Source organism: Azolla caroliniana, unplaced genomic scaffold (assembly GCF_043228905.1).
Source record: "Azolla caroliniana isolate FFs.n. ecotype wild unplaced genomic scaffold, voAzoCaro1.0.p SCAF_5, whole genome shotgun sequence".
In the NCBI taxonomy this organism is placed as follows: domain Eukaryota; kingdom Viridiplantae; phylum Streptophyta; class Polypodiopsida; order Salviniales; family Salviniaceae; genus Azolla; species Azolla caroliniana.
The window spans coordinates 4,053,491-4,079,987 of record NW_028230440.1 but is presented as its reverse complement, the minus strand read 5'-3'; the positions used below and the strand labels follow the sequence as shown (position 1 = coordinate 4,079,987).

At 35.6% G+C, this 26,497-nt stretch overlaps 2 protein-coding genes across 2 annotated transcripts; both read left to right on the top strand.

Annotated features, from left to right (window-relative positions):
* Positions 1-593: 593 nt before the first annotated feature.
* Positions 594-14,669, top strand: SOS4 (pfkB-like carbohydrate kinase family protein). Its single transcript, XM_087319444.1, has 12 exons — positions 594-955; positions 4,128-4,221; positions 4,903-5,007; positions 5,105-5,188; positions 8,236-8,309; positions 9,372-9,436; positions 10,807-10,870; positions 11,717-11,782; positions 12,896-12,952; positions 13,233-13,277; positions 13,363-13,416; positions 14,325-14,669. The coding sequence occupies exons 1-12, from the start codon at positions 881-883 to the stop codon at positions 14,463-14,465; spliced, it is 924 nt and encodes a 307-aa protein (XP_087175570.1). The 5' UTR covers positions 594-880; the 3' UTR covers positions 14,466-14,669.
* Positions 14,670-20,629: 5,960 nt separating this feature from the next.
* On the top strand, positions 20,630-25,554 carry LOC147863744 (uncharacterized). Its single transcript, XM_087319496.1, has 2 exons — positions 20,630-22,085; positions 22,313-25,554. The coding sequence occupies exons 1-2, from the start codon at positions 21,195-21,197 to the stop codon at positions 25,196-25,198; spliced, it is 3,777 nt and encodes a 1,258-aa protein (XP_087175622.1). The 5' UTR covers positions 20,630-21,194; the 3' UTR covers positions 25,199-25,554.
* Positions 25,555-26,497: the final 943 nt, after the last annotated feature.

Genomic DNA, 26,497 nt, shown 5'->3' with positions numbered 1-26,497 from the left:
AAAGAAGCCAACCGATCCTGTAGGGAGGGCCGTGGGTACGACTCGCTCTGGCAAGCCAACAAGGGTGGTTTTTGTTCTTTCATAGGGTTTAGTTAGGGTTTCTATGCCAGCTGCTTTACTTATGGTTCATGCCTGTGTGGCCTTCTTGTTTTTTATGTTTACCCCGCCCGCCCGGTGAACGAGGCCGGCCAAAGGAAGCCGAAGGAATGAATAAATATTATGGCCAATGGCCACCCCCCCCCCCCCCCCCCCCCAAACCAAAAAGAAAAAAACAAAATACATAAAGGAAAATTCACTTCGCTCGCATGGCTCCTTCTTGTCTTGTTCACAAAAGACTGTTGTCCGTCTGTGCGTCTTCTTCTTCTTCTGCTTCTGTCTGTCTCTGCGAATGCGACTTCTTCTGTGTCTACTCTACACTCACCCGCAGAGCGGTAAATGAAGATCATCATCTGTTCTTCATCCCTCTCATTCTCATTTTCGTCCTCCTGAAATTATGTATTAACATCCATTTCTGATTCATCATCATCATCATCATCATCATCATCATCTTCTTCTTCTTCTTGATCGTCTCTTCCCCTCTCGCCATCGCCCTCGTTTTCGATCTCTTCTCTATCTCCTTCATCTAAATTACATAGATTTGTTTCTCTGTCTCTCCATCTTCTTCTGCACAGTCTTTATATTTTTCACCATATCGTCTCAAGTCTACTTTAATCTTTCCTCATTGTCGTTTCATCATTTATCATCATCATCATCATCATCATCATCATCATTTACTTCTTCATTGTAATCATCATCTTCATTTTCTTTCTGTGTGCATTTGTAGCCAGTAAGCTCCTGCTGCAACTTTTCAAGAATCAACAATCTTGTGATCAAGCCCACTATGGCACCTCCTCTCTCAACTATTCCAAAGCTCGGTCAAGGTCGTGTTCTGAGTATACAATCTCATACTGTCCAGGTTAGCTTTCATGTCTGCTCAGAGAATCAGGAAGAAATAAAATGAAATTTTTTCATAGCTTTTATTAGGAATGCGTCTGCTGGATTTAGTACCAGTTTCGATAGTTTTAGCGGACAATCTCACACTAAAAATTAGGTTAGCTTCCATGTCGACGTAGAGAACTAGGAATGGAAAGAAGAAGAATCTTTGTATTTCTATGTGCCAGCTGTTTGTAGATTTTATAGCAATGTTAACACAACTAGCACACACAATTTTACTGTCTAGATTAGCTTCCATGAGAAAAAGTTTGCTCTATATGCAATGTGTCCGTAGATCTGCTACTAGTTTTAACAGAGTTAATTAAGTTAGCTTCTTTTTAGACTTACAGAATAAAAGACAGGAAAGTATGTTTTTTTCTCTATGTAAGGTGTTTGAGGATTTGTTTATCAGTTTTATCAGAACTAGCTAGGTTTTCTTTTTTGTTTGGCTCAGAGAATTAGGATTGGAAGAAAATGCCTTTAGCTAAATGCATGGTTTTTGGGGACCTGTTTACCAGTTTTAGCACAATTAGCTAACGATTAACTTTTGCAATTTCTTTCTTGTGTTGTTGGATTTGTTTCAGATTTGATTTAACATATGATATCATTATATAGTTCAGATAATTAGGGAAAGAAGAAGAATCCTTTATATGCACAACTTATTCTGGACTTTTTTACTAGTTTTAGCAGAAATAGCATGATCTATTAAGTGCCTCTCTAAGCCAATCAGAGAAATTTATTTAATTACACTACCCTCCTCAAACCATTTTGCTGCAAAGTTGATTGTTGAAATTAAACTTTGCTAGAATCTTTCAATGGATTTCACTCAACTTCTACTGTAGTTCTTGAGACATTTTGTTGCAAGGAAGGTTATGTAAACTAAAATTGTCTACTTCCATGACTTTGAGAATCAGGAAAGAAATGTTAATGTCTTTTAAGAGGCCAAAATGGCCTATAAAACTAAACAAGAGATTACATCTTAACTGTTGTCTTGTCTTTGAGAACAACAAATCAAAATAAGATAAAAAGGAGACCAAAGAATATTGATATTGGCACAGCTAAGATTCTTAAGTCAGATATTTTGTAATTTTTGTCTTCAAAAGATCTCTAGCAGAGGTCGATCCAGAATGAAGAGGTCTCTGAAGCGTGGAAAGAAAAGAACAAACTTTTGAATATTCAACGCTGTCCTGAATGAGTATCAGTTTTTGGAGAGCTAGCAAATATAGTTAATCTACTCAAATTTTATTACAGTTGTTCCGGAAATGTCATGTTTAAAGGAAGATTGTTAAACCTAATTCTATAAATTTTTCCATATATGTAACTTAGATCAACTGCAGTTCTTTGAACCTTTTGTTTCGACTTTCATGGAAGATTGCTAAGAGGAATTTTTGCTACAACTTTTCCATGCTTGCACATAAGATAAGAAAGGTTCAGTTGAACATGTTCCCTGTTGATCGCGCACATGCATGCAAAATAAACTCGGAGTTTAAAAATGGAAGATCCAAGCCTCAAACAAAATCTGATGGATAGGGATTCTGAACCACAATGCATTCATGGATCATGTTAACGGTAGATCTGTGTTAAGTGTTAAAATGTTTTAAACTTAAATTTACTGCTGTTATGAATAGTTTCGATGCAAGGATGATTGTCTAATATAAAGGCTCCACAAAATTTGCTGAAAAAGCTGCATGCTTTTGCTATGAGGTTTCCATGCTAGCAGGTTGAAACATGTGAAAGCAGATGTTTAACATAAACTTTCTCTCTCATACAGATACATACAATTTCAAAAAGATATTGACTTCTTCACAAGTTAAATGCAGTGTACAAATATTAACAAAATGATCAAATGTACATTTGAACTGCAATGCAGTCATGGATGAAGATAATATACAAAGGCAATATTAGGAAGACAAAGTATTCTCCATTTAGCTTATATGAATCTTCATACAATTTCTAACGCCTCCATATCCCTATGGAATATGTTTTGTGACAGATCATATTTTTAGTAAACGACAATGCAGCAAGGTTCAAATCTCACTTATTGCACTATTTCACTAGATTACACTGGAATTTATAGTTAGAATGTACTAACTTCTGTTCTCCTTTGGACAACCTGACGGACTAAACTACAAGGTTTTCTTCTTTACTCAGCTTGATGAGTTACTGTAAATAGTTGTAAATTTTGCCAGGCCTTATGATATGTATTTCTTCTTTTTCTTCTTTTCTTGCACGTAATTTTATTTCTCACTAGAAATACATTCACATGTTAATATCAGAGTTCTAAAGCTGACTGTTTCCAGAAGTTCTTCCAAGAAGAGTCATATTTTGAACCTATTACCGATTTTAAGCGCGTCATATTTTGAATTTTTTACAGATTTTAAGCGTGCTAACTTCCTATGTGGGTGCACATGTTATGACCTCTCATGATTAGAGTACCCTTTCGCTTGAACTCATAGCAATGGCTGGAAATAATAATTGATTTTTCTGCAATGAGACGGGGCCTAGTCGATGGTGAGGATTGAACTTGAGTTCCCTCAATTTTACAACTTTGATGTTGTTGTGTAAATGCCAACAGCCAGAGAGAGATATTAACGTCTTTTAAGGGACCAAAATGGCCGATAAGACCAAACAAGAGATTACATCTTAAGGGTTCTCTCGTCTTTGAGAACAACAAATCAAAATAAAATAAGTATTACTCAGTAAATATTAAAGTAAATAAGATAAAAACAGACGAGGGAAGGAGTCATGGCAAGACCTTCTCCTGTTGACGAGATGGAGGAACAGAAAAGCTATGAAAAGCTTCAGTTGTGTTCCTCTTAAGAGCACTAGTTCCTTCTCAAGGTTTTTTCTGTTAGTACTGATGTGGCAGTTTTGTTTATTGGAGCAAGTCAAAATTCTTTCCTTGGTGGAGTGTTTGACTTGCCTGTTAGCAATGCAGCATGTCCCACTACCCATGTAGCAGTGATACCACTAAGTTCTGGTACCATTGTAGTGTTTTTCACACATTTATTAATAATTGTGTGATTTCACCTGAGAGGGAGAGAGATGGATAGAGATAGAGACAGAGATTAACGTCTTTGAAGAGGCCAAAATGGCCTATAAGACCATAAAAAGGAAGAGAGAGAGAGAGAGAGAGAGAATGCATTGATGTGCAGGGCTATGTGGGAAATAAAGCTGCGGTATTTCCGTTGCAGCTTCTTGGTTTTGATGTGGATCCTATAAATTCTGTTCAGTTTTCCAATCACACAGGTATGCAATGCTATTTTATCTAAAGGCTACCACTTTGTCTCATTTAAGTGGTTTATTAATTATAACTAAGGTTTGTGTTATGTGCATACCAAGGACTGCACATTTTGTTTGTGTCCCCATTTCCCATCCCTCAAGTGCATTCCATGTGACTATGATAATGGGTGGTACGTGTGACTAATATGATCCATATTCAAGTATTGTCTATCTGTGATTAAAACATTACTAGGAAAAGTTTGTGGTCAGCCAGAATAGCATAACGACTAGATAGAACTGTTCTGCAAATTACTTAAACTTTGTTGAAGGACTTTTAAGCTCTCAATGCGGAAGGGATAATTTATGTGAAGGTATGCAAAGACTGAAAAGTAGGTGTTTGCTATGATCCATAGAACAATAACCGATACATGTCATGAGCATTGGAGGCATTCTAGATCCTAGGATTAGGAAAGCATACTGCCGGTTGTATTTGGGCCCTGGGGTATTTGATTAGATGCAAGGGCCATCCCTGCGGTCAATATAATTGGAAAGTATTGTAGCCTTTGGAAACTCAAACTCTGTCACTGTATGAACTAAAGCTGCTTTTTGAAATTCTAGATCTTTTTGATGATTATTCTCGTCAAAGGTCAATTTATGGTAAATATGAAATGTAATAAAGGATATGATTTTAGCATGGCAGTTGTACAGGTTATCCAGTGTGGCGTGGTCAGATACTAAATGGAGATGAACTTTGGAACTTGATAGAAGGATTGGAGGCAAATAACCTTTTATTCTATACTCATCTTTTGACAGGTTTGACATCTCAGGAATTGATTGACAAGAGGTAATTTGCGCTTGTCCATAGATTAGATTGTTAACCTTATTATTATTTTGTGTGCTACTATAACAGGATACATTGGCTCAGCATCATTTTTAGAATGTATTCTTCGGGTGGTGCAGAAACTGCGATCTGTGAACCCTGATTTGATATATGGTATTTTTCAATCCTTTTCTTTGTTTTATGTGTATGACACGTGTATATATACTGCCAATAATATACAAAATTTGATGTGTGTTAAGAGGAATATTCAGTACAAAAAACAAGAATATTTTGACATTTGTTAATTGGAATATGTTGACCCCTTTTGAGTGATAGTATTATGCTTGGGTAAATTATGAATTGTGCAAAGTGCCGTTAGCATTATCTTAAGATGATTATCCTTGAGAAAAAAAGAAGTGAAGTTATCGTCATTTTAGCATTATGTATATGATTTAAATATGTGTAAACATGTTTTAAAGGCCTCCTGATGCATGCATTAATGCAATTGAAGAATATCCTCTACAGAAATAGTAAATGGTTCTAACTATACAAAACAGTGAAAGGAGGTAGTGAGTCCGGAAAAACCAAGTATAGGGGTGTGTATGTAAAATACGAGAGAGACTAAATAGATTTAATTTTCATCCTTTAAGGTCAAATATGATCTGTGGGACCAAAAGTGAATCGCGTTTGCGTAGTAACTGTGGCATAGAGTACTGACGCTCGATGTCCAAGAATTTTACTTATAAATATTAGAATCAAGAGGGCACATTGAGATGGCTAGACAAATATGTGTAGGGAGTAGACTGGATTAACAAAGGGTGGAAAGCAAATTCGAATGTGGTCAAATGCAGCCCATTATGAAACTGTGATACTTTGACTCCCGAACATGTTTAAAGCAAAATATGCACAGTTGATGAGTCTCTTTACTTGTATGGAAGGTAAGGTATGTTGAGAAGAAGGTAAGCTAAGTTGTATGGAAGTGATGGTGCAATGGCAGACAAAGGGATGGGGTCTAACACGTATCTGCAAGTTCGATTTTGTTATCCAGAGATGAAGATTGTTTTGTAGTTTGGTGCAATATATGTAATAAATTTGTGAAACATTAATCTCCATATCTTTTCAGAACATGATATGTTGGCATCGCAACAAACTACATTCCCTGAGGAATCTATTGATGCATCCCATTTTCCAAACCATTTCTTCATATCACGATGCTTGAAGTCAAAGAAATTCCCGAACATATGTGGCACATAAAGAAAGAAAACTGAAGAGGAGAAGCACTAGATGTTACCTGGTGAAGTTGAAGAACTATTCAATTAGAAGACTGGAGGTGTTTCAATTAGAACCCATCATGAATTAATTAAGCTTAATCAAGCTAGCTACTAGAGCATAGCTTGGTGCTCAAGAGAGGGGTCATTTGTTGAGGGTTTTCTGTACAGAATCAATGCTAGAGTGGTTGATGTTTAACTTCATTTAAGAGCACAATGTAAACTTTTTAAGATATATACATGTGAAAGCACAAATGTATGTAGGGCATCCACAGTATTGTCCTCTAATGTTCACATGTATGTGATTTCAGCTCAAACTAGAGAAAACTAATTGTGCGATAACACAAATAGTATGAGTTACACATTATCACTTGATGTTAACAGTGAGAATGTATTGTAGGCAGTCAATTGAGGTTCTTTCATTGTTTCAAGAGGGTAAGCCACGTGGACTTGTTATTTTGTTGGCTTTTATTACATTATTGAGTAATTGCTTTATATCTGTTATTTTATTTTATTTTATTTTTACTTACATAAATTGGGCAAGATGACATTGTATGGCTATTGTGAGATAGTTGAGAACCAGTGGTCACTTTAAGTGAGGTTCTATATAAATCACTTCGTAGCTATAAGTCTGGATTTGTGAGAGAACCAATATATTTTCTGTCAAAAGTTAGTACTTAGCAACATGAAAATGGCTTGCCTTAGTTAAACAAACCTTAGTTTTGATGAAAAGTTCAAATTTAGTTTTGGAATAGACTTTTGTTATTCAGACAAACCTATCATTTGATAAAAAGTCAAAATTTAATTTTGGAGAGCAAAGAATCAGGCTAGAGAAAAACAAAACGCAGCAATATGTTGGAATCTCCATTATTGGTTTTGTTGCTCAAATAGGCTTAAATTTCTAGTTGATTTTCTCGGGTTTATGCCCTATTTTTGAATCTGCGGGGATTCGCAGGAAATTTACTCTTTTTCTTAGTATTTTCAATCCTGATATAGGCTTAAGCTGCTATTGTGGAAGCTCTATAGATATAAGTTTCAGTCCTGAAGTAGGCTTAAGCTGCGGGCTGATTTTCTAGGCTTTTGTGTTATCTTCGTTAGATATAAATAAGAGGGCACCATGCTTCGGGGCAAGTTGTCAAATTCTTTGTTGAAAATGCTAGATTGGGCTTGTGAAATTAATTCATAATGAATGAGAATCGTAAGTGAATGCTTCTTCAATTAATATAAAACTTCTCCAGTGGTGAAATTAAGTAAAATTGGTGGTTCATTTAGAGTTTCAAGACCATCTGGAAGTTCCTTAGTACAGTTTCATGTGCTTCTCTTTCCTAGCAGGTTTCTAGAATTTACTTTGTCCCATTCTTCCATCACCCCTAAAGTTGCCTATTCTTCTTTCCAGAATGAAGTTCAAAGTGGATTTGTTCTTATCACTCTGTTTAAGGTATTATATTTCAGTATAGTTGTTTGAACTCACAACGATGTCTTTGTTTCGTTGTTTTGATTCGATTATCCATGTTTCCTAACCTTACAAACTTGAAAAAGATTTAGCTGAAGGTACAAATGATTAAGAATCTATAGTGGGAACTTTGTAAATGCTAAGTCATATAGTGGATAAACTTGGTTGACTTGGACTAGTGAAGTGAGGATTAGATCTCCATTATATCACATTTTCATGTCATAACTTGTGACAATTGATGGTTGTATCTCGTAATTCTGAAGGTTTGCCATATAATTTGACTAACCTGTTATGGCTGCACACATGCCTTTATAATTCCATTTGCACACCCAATTTGCAAACAGAAATATGTGAGCAAGATTGCTGTTTAACATATTTCTCTTATTCTCTTGTTATTTTGTCTTTAGAGGCTGCATATCTCATGCATTTTGTACTGGAGCAATACTTTTTTTGCAGCAATCAGACAAACATTAAATAATGGAGTTTTTTTTGTTATGCAGTCTGTGATCCAGTTCTAGGGGATGATGATATTTTCTATGTTCCAGAAAGCCTTGTTCCGTTATATATTGAAAAGGCATGTATGAATAATTGATTATTTGAATGAAGGAACGAGCCATATTTCCAAGTTTCAATTATATGTTATCTTTCAAGTACTATGAACCACATGATTGCCATTACCTAAATTGTTAAAAGGATATATTGCTTTCTGGTGTAGAAATATCAGGGTTGATGCTGATTCAACCAAGCACATGAGAATAATTATAAAGAATTAAGTCTATGCATATGCTTGTTGTACGTATGTATGTAGACCATTGATACTAACCTTTTTACATACATGCATATAAGTAAAGGAGATTGAACATGTAAGTAAAGAAAACATAATAATCCAATTCATATATTGTTAAGAAAACATGTAAAGGAGATTGAACATATTGCTCTGAACTATGTTAGAGACAATGATCCCACACATAGTCACTCACATATCAACAGTGATTTACTGGTGTAGACACTCATTTTATCTTTATCTCCCACTTTCAGAGGATAGCATCAGGTCATATGCACATGGTTAATTATTACTAGTGAGTAATAATGATAATTGATTAGTAAACAGATTAAGAGAAATAATGGATTAAGAGTGCTTACTTATAGCAACCACCCTGAGCTTCGGATAAGAGATGAATATGAAAACCAATCAACATCCCATATCATCAGATATGGTCATCTTATCATACATTGATTTCATAGGATGGAGACTCCTTATGCATCTGCTTGAGGAGACTATATCAGTATCATTATATTGTTTTCTGGGTGTCCAAATGCATGACCACAATAGATCAAAAGAGCAGAATACTTTGAAGACGACTGTTGGCAGTAGACCAGAGTGTAGAGATTATTTACACCTTCAGTTCAAACTTTACAAACCATAGGGATACTAAAACAAAGAGCCTAAAGTTCTTCATGCATACAAAGGACACGTCTGTTCTTCACTGTACTGGAATGGCTCCTTAGAAATCTTTTTATAATTTCACTTTTCTAGTCTTTTGTTGTAAGATCATGTAATTCAGTTCACGGGTACAGTAGCCAGGATTATGGTTTGCTTTATAGAAATGATGTTTTTCATTGGTTTGTCATACAGGTTCTTTGTCTAGCTTCAATGATTACTCCAAATCAGTTTGAAGCTGAGAAGCTTACAGGACGCAGGTCATGCAAAACATTTTTTCTTAAATATCAGTGGTTTTAACAACTTATTATGGATAACATGTTGAAGTGCATGCTTTCTCCATTGAAATAGAGCAACTTTTTGAATTTAAAGTCAATGGTTTAATTAGTTCAGGGTCATTTTAACTGTCATTGTAGAAGATAAGGGGTATTACATGTAAGGATTAAAGGTATTCAGTAATTGTGACCAACAATAACTGGATGGGCATCTTGAAGATCTTCACCTAAGTGTGCATGAGCCTTATGGAGACATTTTTTAGATCTGCCACTTGTATAAAGTGATTATGGGAACTACCTAGGCCTTGCAACCTGGGTTGGATGTTGCTATATGTATACAGCTAATGGAACATTATGATGCAATTGTTGGATATATGGATACAACCATAGATTGACACATGCGTGATATTCTCCATGCGCAATATTCTCAATATTCGAGAATACAAAATGGCCCCAAGAATATTAGAAAACCATTTGTTTTGCAAAATAAATATAAAATATTTATTTATTTATTTAAATAAATTTATTTCACCAAAAAAAGAACAATTATTCATGAATAAATTATAGTGTCAAGAGAGTTTATGAAACTTATTTTAATTAATAAATAAATAAATTAATTAAAAAAAAACGAATATTTTTATATTTATTATACAAATATGATTAGTATGAACTTTGAAGATATGATTGGTTTGAAGTACTATTTTTAATGTCAAAATAAAAATATGCATAAATTTTGAGGGAATAAAAAGTGAGAAATTAATGAGCCTTAATTTTATTTTATTTATTTATTAAAAATAAAACGAATACTTATAACTTATAAGTTATACATTTATTATAAAAATTTAGTAGTGTCAAATCCCCAAGTCCCTCTTTTATTATCCCTATTTATTGTCAAGTTCCTTTTTTTTTATCTTAGGAAATTAAAAAAAACAGAGTTTTTTTTTGAGTTAAACGAATACTTGACCACCCATTCGTATTCGTATTCGTTTGCATTCGAATGGGAAACCTGACGAATGCGAATATGTCAATCTATGGATACGACTATGTCATAGACAAAATACACTATAGTGAACACAATCTGACGTCAAGCAGGTTCCAGGAGCTGGTAAGATAATATTGCAGGTTCCATTATTCAATTCTAGTATATGGAGACACATGCCTTCTGTATAACATGACGTTCTGATCTGATGAGCCAGATGTGTTTAAAGGAAGTTATAATTGTTTCTTCAAGAGGAAAACGAATTTGACCTTTCTGTAGGGGGGATTATAACCATTTGCTTTGAGGAGTTAATATGTGTTGTAATCTTTGTAAGGTCTCACAGGATATCATGTTATTATATCTTTCTTTATTTCAGTATAAAGTCTGAAGAAGATGCTTTGCGAGCTTGCAATCTACTTCATGATGGAGGTCCCTCAAAAGTAAGTTAAAGGTATAATGAACAATGATATAAAAAGAAACTTGATATAATATTTGTTTTTGCTTTAAAGATACTGATTATTAGAATGATAGATGTCAAATGAATGCACAGTTGTATTTAGTCGTTCAGTTCGATGCTTTATTCTGTTATATAATAATTTGGATGATTTTATGAAACATACCATGTCATTGATTCTCCCATGAGATCTGGAAACTGCAATTATTTTTTAATCTGGCATTTGTTATTGATCATGCAGTAAAGATTGATGTCATTTGATACCTTACCCATGGATATGGCAATATGCTTGTGTCTTGGAGGTGTTTGGGTATTGTATTTTCATAGTGGGAATACAGTCAATGTGTTAAGTCTATAAATTTAATCAGAGACACAAACGTCAGTAATTCTTTAAATCTCCAAGATGTAGAATATAGTGCTACACCTTTTCCAGAATTCATGTTCCAAGGAGAGATCTTATGACTTCATACATCATTGATAGGCAAGGCCCTTACAGAAAGATGGGGGTTAACACACATGTTTAATAGCCAATGGGACATGCTGGAGGAAGAGATCGATAAGGTTTCTGTGAGTAGAATATCAGATCATGTAGGATGATGGTTGCCATTGACTTTATGGACACCTAGATAGTAGTGTTTTGCGATGAAAATACTTTAAGAAGAATGGGAGGTCTTTTTTCTTATGGTGATTTTTTGTGAATTTGAGGTAGAATGAGATATATGATTACCATAGTCCTAGTATAGAAAGCAATTTTTGGTCAGTGCAGCAAAAGGGTTACTATAGTGTTTCACTGACACGGTCCTATTCACAATTTGGAAAATTTGTTTTGCAGGTGGTTATTACCAGTGTAGATGTTAACGGAAATTTGCTGCTTATTGGAAGCCATATGAAAACTCAAGTAACTTTTTGCTTTCTTATCTATGAAATATAAAGTGTCATTTACACAATAAATATCTCATCAATTACAATTTTTCCTATTTCTGTGATATTAATTTTGTCACTGTGTTTGAACTAAAATTTCCTTTTATTCCTCGCTATCATGTACAAGGAATCAGAGATTGCACAATTTGTAAGGCATCCATAGGACACATTCAAATAACATGTCTAAATTTTTTTGATGTTAACAAAAATAAAACTATGAATGCTTGCTTTGCAGTACATTAAAAATCAATTGCTTATCATTAGTAGAGAATCCTAATACATGCACATTTACGTATTTATATATCATATTAATGTTGGAGAACACCAGTGTGAGGTGAAAAACGCAAAAACAGGATTACAACCGTAGTTGTAGAATACTCAGCATACAATATTTGTAGAATACATATTCTATCCTTTTTTATTAGACACTTAGAATACTTATTGTACACATATAATATGTTAAAACACGTGTAGAATTTGTTAAATACTTCTTAAGTTTTTACCTTTTTAAATTTAAATTATTTTTGAACTTTTCGAAACATTAAATACGTTTTGCATACATGGAATAATTAGAATACGTGAAACATTTTAAAATGGCAGTTCTAAAGCATGGAATACGTGATTCTTAAAAACTATGATTCAAACTGAGGACATCTAGGTTATTATGCTTATATCCAGATGGGAATGTTTAAATCAGAGACCATACCTTTCCTCCTGTATCTTTCGATACATATGCAGAGTAGGTTAACAATCTGAATTTTATGCCTCAGAAGTAGGTTGATCATAATGCAATTGTTCAGAAAGGAACATTTAAATCAGAGGGCATATCTATATACTCCTGTATCTTTTGAGACATATCTAGAGTAAAACGTTGGGTGATCATAATGCAGTTTCTTGAGATTAGGTTGCTAGGAAACTTATTAAGGATGCTTGTACATGTTGACCGATTCATATTCTACTCTCTTTGTTTTGCTTGATTCCACAAACTGATGTCCACTTGGTTCACCTTAAGACTGAATTGAATTATAATAACTATTTTTTGAGTTTATTGATTTAAATCCAAAGGTTTAAAAAAAGGCCATTGATGCAGGGAGAACCCCCTGAACAGTTTCAGATAAGCATCAATAAGATACCAGGTTTATTTACGGTACGTCCTGCCAAAGTCATGATGTAATAGAATAAATTGCAATTCACCCTGGAACTATATTTCAATTCACATTTATATCTTTCCTGTACTGTTATGGGGCTTTACAATGTTTCATCTCTTTTCAAAATTTTAATTCAGCTGCAATTGCCATCAGCCATGGGGATATGCAGGGTTGAGAAGCACTGATTTTTTGTTTTCAATGTTCTTTTGTTTTTTTGTGTATTGTGTACTTTTGACTGTTACTTCATCCCAGTAATTAATCTTGACTTATGATTTATAGGGAACAGGAGACTTAATGACGGCGCTTATATTGGGTTGGAGTCATGTATGTAATTTTCTTGACCTATTTTTCATGGCAGATGTTTTCCTTATGTTGCATAATTATGTGAATTGCCATTATTTTGATTCAGAAAATAGAAAATGATTTTCAGAAGGCAGTGGAGCTTGCTGTCTCAAGTCTTCAGGTAAGTTATAAAATTGTCTAATGCTATGTCCACATAGCTATCTTTTAAATAAGATTGGATGAAGACTAGATATGGGCTTGTTAGATATACAGTGGGGATACCTGTGGTCTGAACAGGATTATGCTGGAATGAATATGGAAAGGCCTAACATCTTTTTTAATTGTTTCCTTACCACTCTAATGGTATATCCTCTCTTTGGAGTTCCTCATCTGCCCCAGTTCTTGTGACTTGCTTTATCTTCATGTGTCCGCGTATCCAAAATTGTGAGGAATAAGTCAAGTGTCTAGCCTGCAGACAGGTCTGGGCTTGGGCGATTAATTGGGTAGAAGAATTTTACTTTCTTTTTATTCAAATATTCTTTCACTTTGTTAGCAATTATAACGGTCTCGACTTGGGCCATTAGTTGTATAGAAGAGTTTTACTGTCATTTTTTTCGAATATTCTTTCACTATGTTAGCAATTATAACTTGGACATTCTTATGAGTTTCCTCGAAAATCTTGACCTACTATGCCAACGTAATGTTTTCTGTCATTATTCATTGCTTCATGTCCAACTTTAAAGCCTTGAAGAAAGTGCAACATTTGCAACTGTGTTTCCAAGCACATCAATTTGAGATATAAATAGTATGTTGATCATCTGGATGAGAAATCATTGTTGGGTCTCATAACACATTTTGGACTCTGAGAGATCTTAATATTTATTTCTTGCTTTTGCCTATGGTGTAGGTGGATTTATCCCTCAAGCTACTAGCGATAGTTTATAAATTTGGTTTCTTCATATCTAAATCCCAATTTCTGGTGTTCTCATGGGACTGTTATATACATATATATGTTTATAAGAAATTGTTATGGTTAGATATTTAAAACAGTACTTTATACAGTAAAACTGCTAACACTTTGATTTGCAGAGTGTCTTAAGGCGAACAGTAGCAGATTATGCCGCAGCAGATCAACAACCAAGTGGTAAGCAACTGGAGCTCAGATTAGTACAATGTCAAGAAGAAATAAAAACGCCCCAAATTTTGTATTTTGCTAAAAGGTATCCATGACATGATTGCATTTTTACCCATTCTTCTTCCTTATTTATATGGAGATTACAGCACCATACTTTTACGAAATCAAATGTATCAGATATGTTTATTTGTTACCATTTGCTACCAAAGTGGCTTATTTAATCCATTGGTGCCAAATTCTTTTGTTTATGGGAAATCTGTACATATGTGAATGGAGCAATATACTCAACAATTCCAATTTATGGTTAATTATTTAATTCAGTACTAAATCTATCTCTTGATGCGGCTAACCTCTAACCTCTGTTAGATATAATCAATGATCAGCCTGAAGTTGTAAATCTATCCCCATATGTGCTCTTAGAGTGCACATTTTGTGATAGCACCCCAAATGAGGAGTGGCTAGTGTGCAACTCGACCATATGGGTTGATAAGGTGTTAATCTAGGAAACCGTAGATGTGTAGGACACAATGTATTTAGGAAAGAGCGAAATAGGTAATAGGATTGGCTAATCAAGTCAACTAGAATATTTTACAGGCAAGTTATGATGTACTTGGTCTTCAAGTATGTGCCATTGACTTCAAGATAAGTACTATCTAGCATTGGCCTATATCTAGGGAATTGGGTCATATTAAATGACAAGTCAATTGACGAAAAAGGAATATCTCCATTACTATCAACTGACTTGCACATTTAATGTTATACTCAGACCAAAGATAGAATATAATCTACTTTCTTACACAGTGGTTGGATTGATCATTAGTCCCCACTAATTTTGTAGTGAGTTAGTCCATATCCTATCTAAGCTCTAAGGTGTGAGCGAATGGGTAAACTACCATTGTGAGCTACTCTCATATGTAATAGAAGTATTGTTTTCATATATCCATCTCTGTAATTGTAACTCTATATACCTATCTAATCGATTCTCAATATTTCTAACAACCTCTGCAACATGTTAGCAATAATTCTCTTTTAAGGCAATGTGAAAATTCTCTCCATTTTGATTGAAAAATTCTCTTTTAAGGGAATGTTAAGTCTCCCTCCTTTTTTATCCAAAAAAGCCCCTCTCTTTTTAACAATATGGTAGGATTGGAGACTGCTCCCTAAAACTCCATTATTGATGTAGTACGACACTTAAGTTCAGGGGGATGACAAGCCATATTATTAAGGAGACTTCAAAATTTGTCAACATGAGATTAGCTCTTGAGTGGAACTAGACTACTAGCAATGGTAATCGTTACATGCAGAATTAATATAGAAAATAATTGCTTGTATAGTTACTCATTGAGCTTTGTATGGTTGCGTGTACATTGAGGCAAGGGCAGTGCATGTGTACATAGAGACAAGGGTACATGAGTATGTGTGTAACATAACAATCAGCAACGGTTTGGTTTCAATTGAATTGAATCGTGAAATTGTGGCTTAATGGTTTTGTTTGTTTGGTTCATGTTTGAGTTTTTCAAAATGGTTTGGTTTGGTTTGGGGGTGAACGATTCGGTTCAGTTTTAATGATTTGAACCGTGGTTTAAATGGTTTAATGGCGTGATGGTATTTTTTATTTTTTTAAACAACCTTTCTATTTTTTAGCCTAATTCTCACATTTTAGGAAAAATCTTTAAAATTTTGAAATAATGAAATATTTAAAATTTGAATATTGACCTAAGTTGAAAATTGAAATTGAACCATGAAATTGCGGTTTTAGCAGTTTAATAGTCAATGGTATGGATTTTTAACCAACGGTTCAGGATTAAAAAATGTTGAACGGTTGAGTTTGGACATTGGAACCGAACCGAACCGTTGTCATTGTTACATGTGCATGTACATGCGTACATAAGTTTTATAGATTATGATGTTGAACTAGAATCATGATGACCATAAAGGGATAAAAGAAGTAAAACACTCGTTGTCAAGTGGTAAAATATCAAGGAGTTGAAAAGTTCTTAGAATAATGGAACAAGAAACAATAATGATATTGAGTAAGATCCAACGTAATGTAGGTGCTATTTAAGATGTAATGGATATTCTTCAAAACCCTTTTGAGTTGTACCCAAAATGTTTTCCCATGTTTCAAGCTCCATTCCTTGCGTACACTCTTTTAGTTGAAAGGTCATATAGAACCTTGGAGCTAAAACATATACCAAATTCTCAAGCATGTGCCATCCAATAATAGAAGCATACGGTATGGTCTAAATGTGCACCCTCTTTCTCACACACATACACAATTTAGTGTATAATTCTAAGAAGGTGCTTCCAACTCTCTTGTATATTTGGTTTGGTAGGTCCCAAAGATTTGAAACTAAGTTTCCAACTCACTGGAATAAGGCATGGAGAAATGATTATCCCCCCATAAGAACATGTGATGTGAATATTCCTAGGTAGATCAACAAATCTAAAATTTGATATTAAGAGGTATTCATTTCAATTGCTTTGGCGTAGTCTCATGAGTTAATTGGCATAAGTTACATTGCTTTATAGTCTGTTCTATATATAGTCTCATGAATCCATAAAATCCAACCCTAATAAATGGAAGAATTTGGGTGATCCATTGATCCGTCTTTGAGATTTCTCTTGCATTCTATTGCACTTAGCACATTCATTTCCATACTCATTTGCATCTTACGGAAGTCATGTACTACTAAATGCTCATCACATGGAACATGTCTTCACTATATATGATCTTATAACAATGTACTTTAAGGACTAATTATAACTATTTGCCTTTTAGGTCTTGTCTTTTATTCACCTTATTCCAATAATCAAGACATTAGGTTAGCTTTAAATGTTGTAGAGGAATAAGGCATGTCAATCATGATCCATTACTGTATGAATATGTAATGAAATAATCTAGTAACTATCGAATTCGATACTATATCTTAACTAAGTATAGTTTGTTTTGTTATTAACAAGTGCAATGTTTTCTTATATTATTTATTTCACTAGCAACAAAACCAACAAATATATGAAAAGTAACTTGATTAGCTAGGGAGGACGACAAATTCCCCTAAATATATTGTTCCAACACATTGGGATAAGTTCTCAAATAGGTTAGGGTACCTTAATTTTCATGTTCCTCCAAATCACACATGTTTGCAATCCACCTTTCGAGAGGTTACTTTTTCACCATCAACATTAAAGCTTGATAATTCACTCGAAAATGAAACGTGTTCCCTCATAAATAGTGTTGATTTCTTCAATGCTTCTATTCAGGAAAGAGTTTCTTTCTTTATGATAACTGGAACTTACTTTATTAACATGGAGCATTTGGTATAAAAAACAAATTCATATTTATTATTGGGTAGCTACGTTAATGTAGTTTCAACTACTAATGTAAATGCCCAAATGAAAGAAATGGAAGTTCTAGTTTCAATATAGTGAATTATGGCATTCTATTATTATTTGGGACTTGCTAAAAAATTCACAAGCACTAACATTCCCTATTGCTCATAATACTTGATTAATTCTAGATACTAAGAGATTTCCTTCACAACACAAACCTTTTTATTTCTATAATGGTGTTTGGAAACGTGTATATGCCCATGATTGTGATATTATGGCCTATAGGAAAGGTTCTATGTGAGACACTTAGAAAATAATGCTCTATTATTGTATTGATCAACGAGTCCCATAAAAGTATGGTTGTCCAGCCTTTAACATGTTTAACCAACACAATTTCACATTTACCTAAACATGGCAAGATTTTACTAAGGTGGATGAGTTGCACTTCAATAGGCAATGCGGCATAACGTGATGCTACAGTGGAGGGAAAGGTCATGGTTTCCACCAATATTCATATTTGAGAATATGTTACGAGAATTGTTTGTTAGAAGAGATTTCATTCTACATAAAATGTGTTTGGAACTCATTAAACAAACATGAATATTGTCTATAAAATTCATGAGCTTTTTTCTATTCATGACCATGTTAGAAAATGTGCTCCATTGTGCATGGAGATGCATTATTTTATTTTCTAAAATTTAACTCGATTTTTTTCCATTTCTACTTTTCTCTTGCAAGGTAGTATTGCATCTCCATCCACAATGGAGCACATTTTCTTTGAGATATACCAAAAATAACAACAGATTAATTCCTACGCATATGGAGAAGTTGGTTTACTTCCATGAAGATTGTCGTCTTAAAAAATATCAAAGAAAGAGGTTCCTATCCTTTGGAGATTAGGTTGGAAATGATGGATACAAAAATGATGAAGGAAGTCTTTTTTATCTTGCAAAAAGAGCAAGAAGACTACAAAGTGAATAAAAAATGTCCTTATGAACGTGATAGTAAATCTTGCCCATAATATGCAAGATGTGAATGATAATGATGACATGGACACTAATTCAGAAACATGTGATTATACACTAATTATAATCACATGCTACTTGATATTCATTAATGAAACTTGCTAATTGTGTTGTCATCTAGTTGATTTTTACAGAGTTCACTATTTTGATGATATGTCTAGTCTCTAAACTTTTGTGGTTACTTAATTTTATACGTTTTTAATTTATAAATTGTGTTTATACGAGTTATGAACAAATTATTCCAATAATTAATTGAGGGATCTTTTGATTCACGAACCATCAAGTTACTCTTTAACATGAATGTTTTTGTTTTATGGTTAGAACTTAGAAGCGTGTCGACACTTGTTCATTCGCAATATTGCTAACCACGTTCGCTATCTTAATCTAAGGGGGGAGGATGGCGTTGAAGATATTTGACTTTGGCAACCATCGATTTGGTTTGCACTCTAGAATTGAACCTCCATTAGTCATAATAGAAAAACGATTGGCACCAATAACATCTGGGCAATGCAATGTAAGGAGGCTTTAGTAGGTTGGTGAGTCAAATGCATGAGAAACCAATACTAAATTATTCATGAAGGAGGAGGATATGCTTTCGCGTCCACTTCGTTTTCCAACTTTATCTCTTTCAAATGCTTTGCATTTTTAAAACTTGGGCCTTGTATTCTAGCATCACAGCCATACATCCTCATATCTCGTGTCGAGCAAGCACCCTCTCATTGTCCACATATGCTAAGAAATCCAACAACATTGTGTAAACCCCATCCTCTAGCTCACATGCTTCACATACTTGGTAGAGCCTAATGCCGAGTGGAGATTGACCATGAATTCATTATGTTCAACCCCCCCACATTTTTACTTTACTTGACAAAATAGATGGCAATGTCAATGATTTGATATCCACACAAAAAACACAAAATGCAAGAGTGCGCGCGCACACACACACACACACACATAGATAAAAAGAGTGCAGTTGCAATTCTACGGATGTTTAGGCAGTGGCAGGGACCATGGTGATGATCTAGGAAACAAGTGGAGTTGGAACACAAGGTTGATGACGAATGTTGTGATCAGGATGATGTCAAACCCCTAGTACATTCTCCACAAACATCATCTAATAAAAATGCAAGGACCCAGGGGTTCATACGAGCCGAATAAAAGACAACCCGTACTACATTCTCTACAACACCATCCAGTAAAATGAAGGGACCCAGGTTCATACGAGCCGAATAATAGACACGCATTCACCACGACGGTATACGTTACGGCCTATACTTATGGGCAGGCAAGATTTGAAGTTAAAGTGCGACCCAAGAGGATAACATGGAGATCAAGGGGCATGGCATGGCACACAAGATTCCATAAATGCTACACACTACACACTACACACACACACACACACACACACACACAAGAAGAAGAACATACACACACACACAGAGAAGAAGAAGAAGAAGAAAAAGAAGAAGATTATTACATACATGAATCTAGATTGTGTGTGTGGCCTTAGAAATATTTCAATTCTACATACAAACACACAGAGAGAAGAAGAAGAAGAAGAAAAAGAAGAAGATTATTACATACATGAATCTAGATTGTGTGTGTGTGGCCTTAGAAATATTTTCAATTCTATTCCTTAGAGAAAAGAAGATGCCCCCTTCTCTCTGTCTATCTGTCTCTGTGTTAATCTGTGTGTGGCCATGCATCCATTTTTTTTTTTTTGGGGGGGGGGGGGGGGCTCATAAATGAGCGATCCATGGAAGGAATTTCAGCACAGACATAGAAAATTATTCCGTTTATTTTGCAGACATGGCTGGCGCTGACCATCTCTCTCTCATTCCCCCTTTTTCTTTTGATTCCTTTGTTGTCTTCATTCATTCATTCATTCTCTCTCCTTCATTATGTTAAAAAGAGGGGGGAACAAAAAAACAGAGCATTTCTTCTTCTGCTTCATGCACCGTTCTTTCCCGATGAATATGTAATTCCTTACATACATACATATACATATATAACAGATTATTCTCTCTCTCTCTCTCTCTCTCTCTCTCTCTCTCTCTCTCTAGTTTGCGTCCATACAACGCTCCCTCTCTGCTTCTCCCTCTCTCAATGATTCCTTTGTTAATCATAATATGCATATGATCAGATATTGCTTTTTAACTTTTTGTGTATGGTGACTTTAGTTCATGGGTCTCTTCTTTTCATCATCTTCTTCATCTTCTTCTCCCTCAGGTACTTACAAATATTGGGTCTTAATCTCTATCTTCTTCCTCTTCAATTAAAAACCAGTCTGATTCTGTCGTGGCTTATTTGTGGGAAACTAGACAGGGTTCCTTGTCAAATTAAATCTTCATTAGATTAAAATCTGGGCTAAATCAAGCAAAAATTAGCCCATTTATTCACAAGAAATTAGTGCCCCCTCTCCCCCCTTTTTTGCTCATTAAACTGTTTTTCTGTAAATATATATACATGGATGTAGCAACTATTTGCTTGTTGATGGGTCTTATATATATAAGTCAGATTAGGAGGAGCAATTACACGAAGAGGAAGAATAGAGCCATCCATTCGAACTTTTTCTTTGTTATTTGCTTTGTCAATTCTCTTGCAGTATTATCGATGGCAAAGACTCATGATACATATATTCATGACAATATTGATGTGCCATTTGGTTCTTCGACATCATTAAACAACGATGACAACAAGAAGCAATCAAAGCCATTCGAGACCTATGGCCATGAAGATGTGAAGCAGACAACCCAGGCTGTGGCCGAAGTATCAAGTTTGAAACCAGATCATTTGAATGCTTGCCATGATACAAACCATGTGTCAATGATGCCAGACATGGGACCTAATAGTACTATGCAAGAGCATGTGGTTGGCTTAGAAGAATTAGGAGGGTCCAGTACATTGATGGTCACTGCTAATGTGAGCTTAACATGGGGGAAACAAGAAGTCTCCTCACAGTCTCGGAGGTCATTGACAATTGTGAACACATGGATGGCTGACACTAGTCTCTGTGTCTTCCAAGTTTATAGCACGAACCCTAGTAATTTCCATGTAATTGGATTTGAGAAGACACTCTTACAACCAAGAGGGATGTTGGCAGTACATGTGATATTCATGCCAAAGGTTGCAGATATTGTACAAGGTTTACTTGTGATTCATACGAGTGCCGGGCCGATATCGATTGGTATGGAAGGTGCTGGTGTGAAACCACAGTCCCATGAGATTCTCAAGAAAAAGAAGAATGATGATGCTACTACTGTTGATATGGTCCATGAACTTCAGCATGTTCCTCTTTGCCCTCTTGATGATGAACCACATTTCCGTCCTTCTATTGCCCTTCGTGTGTCAAACCATGTAAGTATATATTTTTTAACCAGTTCTGTTTTTGTTTGGTTTTAGTTAGTTCAATCCTCAATATGGGAAACTCTAGTATGGAAAAAATCGAAAGCCTCCCTTTTCAAACATTTGCATTTTGGAGTGCTTGAGAAGATCAAGATAATTAATTCCTTGACAATGGTTTTTCCTTGATAGATGGCATTTATATCTAAAAAACAACAATGATTATGTGCTTGATCATGCAGAATGGCCTGGGGAAATTATCAGATCCACTAATGCATCCGGTGGCATCTTGGACAGTTAATACGGTTATTCCAAGCCGATTGTCCATTCTTGGGGCCTCCAATGTGTTCACGTTTCCAGATACTCTGGCCGGGCAAAAATCTAAGCAATGGATCCAAGTCCGAAATCCAAGGGGTATGCCAATCTCCATACAATTGTTTGTAAATTCTATAGCTCAAAAGAGAAATGTTTCCAATGTGAATATCAGCGTAATTCCCTGTAATAAAACACATCCGATTGTAAACGATGAAATGCTGGGATGTACAACACACCATGATCCCAAGGAGGTTGGAACGTCTCCAGTTGTGAAGGAATGGGTGCAATCTAAGCATAAGGGCATAGTTTTCAGCATTGAAGGAGATGATCATGATATGACAAAGATTGTGTTGCCACCTAACTCTACAGGTGCCATAGGTCCCATAGTTTTTCACCCATATGAAGAGGAATATAATGTGTTGTGGCGGAGCAATGTTATTCTAGTGAACAACTTAACTGGGATTGAATGGATGAGGATTGAAGGAGAAGGTACTGCCATTGTAGCCAGCTCTAGTGAATTAGGGCTGAAGTTCTTTGATGGAAACGAGCTAGTAGACACACTTGAAGTGGAAGTGGATTCAAGGTCTTTGCCTTCTTTTTTGAAGAAGACATTGAAAGAGAAGATTGAGACATTTCTCGACGAGGAAGGCGCGTATGGGGTATGTCATAATCGGCGCACTAGCAAAGGATTTATTGCAAAAAACCTTGGGAATTCGTCCGTTCAAGTAGCTTCCTTGATGCTCACTGGATCTCATGGATTCCGGATAGATTCTTTCCATGGATTCGGCCTTGCACCAGGAGAATCTGCTAAGCTTCTAGTCTCATATCAACCGGATTTTGATAAACTCTTTGATGCCCATGGTGATCTTCAGCTAGTAACCACGAAGGGGGACGTCCTTTCAGTTACCCTCAAGGCACGGATTCCTGATGACATGATTTGGTTTTGTGAGATGGCACAACTGCTTTCAACTGTCAAGAGAATATTCCTGCAAGTGTGTCTAGTGGCACTCTTTCTAGTGCTCTTTGTGTTTGGAAAAATGCTCAAACAGGATGATTCTGTAGTGACGAATGCAAGTGTGAATGAATGGACATTATCCAACATCAATGGCTTGTCCAAATTCTCCCAAAATGACAGATCAAGGCCGAAAATGGTGCACAAAAGACCGTCAATCTATGTGAGCATTGATCTTGATTACACACAAGGTGAAGGTAAAAAGCAAGATTGTATCAACTTCTTGAGCTTCACAAAAGGTGCCCTTGAGGTTGTACATTCAGCAATAGCTTACATATATTTAGCTGGTATAAAACATTTGAATGCAATTAAGGTATGGACTACAAGAGCCATATTGATGGGAGCAGTAATATCCAAAAGCTCTACTAAGCAAGACATGGGTGTTGATGGCATGATCATGCCGGACATTAAGAAAGGGACTCACACGATGAATCATCCTAATCCTGATCATTCTCATTATCCTAAGTCGACTTCTTTGATGTCAAATCATCCACAAGGCGGTAATTCGTCATCACGACTGAAGATTTCACATTCAAGAAAAGGGAAATCCAGCATGCTTCTGCTAAATACATCGGATAAACTACTAGAGCCTGTGCAATCATCATCGTCTAATTCTTCTTCACCTCGGAAATCATTAGAGAAAGAAAAGGATAGTTATAAAATTGGGAAAAGGACAAAAAAGAGGAAGAATATTGGTATAGGCATTAATCCTCTAGATCACAGTAATATAGAGAATAATTCAAGTGATAGTAGTTGCCATTCTCCTCGGTCGACCCCATCTTCACCATTGATTAGACAGAGTATCAACACTATTGGTACTGTTAGGCCAATAAGTCCTTTGGTGAAGGCAAGTATTTTTAATCCAGGTACTGCTGTTGCTGCTACACTAGCATTAAGGCACGAAGTTAAGAATACGCTAGATGATGTACAAATGACTAATAAAAATAAGGAATCGGTTTTTCCATTTAAATATGCTGATCCTGATATTAGTAAACATCGATCCTTGGATGATGGTGGTGACAATGATCATAGTGACATGAATCTATCTACAGCATCTTCAGAGAGCACATTGACATCTAACAAGCATACTAGTGATTTGGAGGAATCATTGATTAAACCAAAATTGGGTACTCTGAATGATGAATCACTGAAGACAACGAAGTCTAGTGATCTGAAGCAATCATTGATCCAACCGCTATCGAGTATTCTGGATGATGAATCACTGAAGACAACAAAATCTAGTGATGTGGAGCAATCGTTGACCAAACCAAGATCGAGTGCTCTGAATGATGACTCTTTGAAGCCAACAAAGTCATCATCGGAGGTGAGAGCGATACCGAGGATTAAAAGAAACCCAACATTAGTGACAGTTTCATCAAAAAATGTGATCCCTACATCAGCCATAGCTCCGTATGCACGAGCTCCGGGAACGAAACCCAGAATCACCAATTCTGCCATCATATCAACAAGGTCCACTTCACATGACACAATATTGACCATCGATAAACCTTACAATGGAGCATTGGAGGATGTTAATGAGAATCATAGTAATGATGCACAAGATTTAGGTAGCTTTGCTAGCTCGACATTGACATCGACATCGACATCGATAAGGGATCATGACTACAATATGAGTTTGTATGACATATGGGGGGATCACTTCAATGTCGAATTAATTAATAAAGGGCGTAAGTTTGATACTGGCGAGGCCGACCCACTACATTATTCCAAGGATATCCCGTTATTCTCCGATTCCTTCTCCATCTTCTCTTCTCCTCAATATCCCTTCCATGTAAAATAAAGAGAGCTAACCAAGTGCCTTACCTACCTTCCAAACTGGCTGACCAACCAACTAACTTCACCTCCTATTGTTACCACTTGTGCTTATTATTCATTGTGCTACTTGCTACTCTTGTCAACCATACATACATGTACATGGTGTATATTGTGTAACATAAAAATATATTTACTAACTGATGCCTATATTCTCCTCTTCTTTCTTTCTCATTGGGTAAGTCCTCATTGGGTAAACCTCAAAAATCATTAGGTAACAGCAAAAAGGGGCCAAATGGTTTAGAAGGGTGTACCCCTTTTGTATGATGTGTAGTTACATTTGAATAAAGAAAAGTTCCAAGGAATAAAATGGGTGTTCTTCAAGAGTCTCTCTCTCTCTCTCTCTCTCTCTCTCTCTCTCTAAACATGCACACATATAATGCTTTGTGTAGTATGTACATATGTGTGTGTTTATCGAAACATATATTCCCGAGGGTGTGTGAGCTCTTTGTCTCTAGTAAAGCTCTTGAGCATGATGGATCATGGCCACAAGAGTCATTTAGCACATCCTTCCGTAATGCTCACGCACTACGTGCAAATGTTTCATTTGTCCCCATTTGACCTCACATCGATTAAAATACAACCTATCTATTTTCCATGCTAACCCTTCCATTTTAATAGCATTTAATAGGAATAAAGTGGACCTATCCGGTTGTCATCATATGCTTCAAAAAATGTTTGTGTCATGCAAGAAGGTTGTATTTATTTTTTGCTTTTTCACTCAAATAAGATGGAAGAGAATGCTCATAAATTTATATGCTTGGTCAACATGTGTGCTTAGTCATGACTCAATCAACATTCCAGGGCTCTTTTTCCTTTGAAATTTCAATTGGGACTATCGTCGCTCATGTTTCATACAACACGCAATAACCGCATTGGGTCTAAATTAAAACCCATAGGGAGACCCTTATCAATGCAATGCCTAATCATGCACAATTTAGAAGTTTGATATCCGAGTTCGGTTCTAATTTAAGCTCAAGCCTAGACCCATGTTGTTCTGTACTCCTCACCTCCACGTAGTTAAGCCCATTCCCTTGTCTCTAGTCAACACTATCACTACTATTTGGCATAGTTCTCATTCTAATAGAGACGGGACAAGGCGTTGGGACATTGGCAAGGGTTATCTCATTAGCACTGCATGTTATGAATCCAACAAGTCCAAAAGTCTAAGCATAACAATCTATGTGCATATTCCAATGATATTGAACATTTGGCAACATTAAACTTAATTTCACTACATTTCAATGCTACGTTGTGATGTATCCTT

Bases quoted from the DNA above. Each gene is read 5' to 3' on its own strand.
- SOS4 (XM_087319444.1), top strand. From the start codon at position 881: ATGGCACCTCCTCTCTCAACTATTCCAAAGCTCGGTCAAGGTCGTGTT. The intron at 10,871-11,716 runs GTAAGTTAAAGG...TTTGTTTTGCAG, and splicing joins ATGATGGAGGTCCCTCAAAA to GTGGTTATTACCAGTGTAGA. The intron at 12,953-13,232 runs GTACGTCCTGCC...TATGATTTATAG, and splicing joins AGATACCAGGTTTATTTACG to GGAACAGGAGACTTAATGAC.
- LOC147863744 (XM_087319496.1), top strand. From the start codon at position 21,195: ATGGATGTAGCAACTATTTGCTTGTTGATGGGTCTTATATATATAAGT. The intron at 22,086-22,312 runs GTAAGTATATAT...TTGATCATGCAG, and splicing joins CCCTTCGTGTGTCAAACCAT to AATGGCCTGGGGAAATTATC.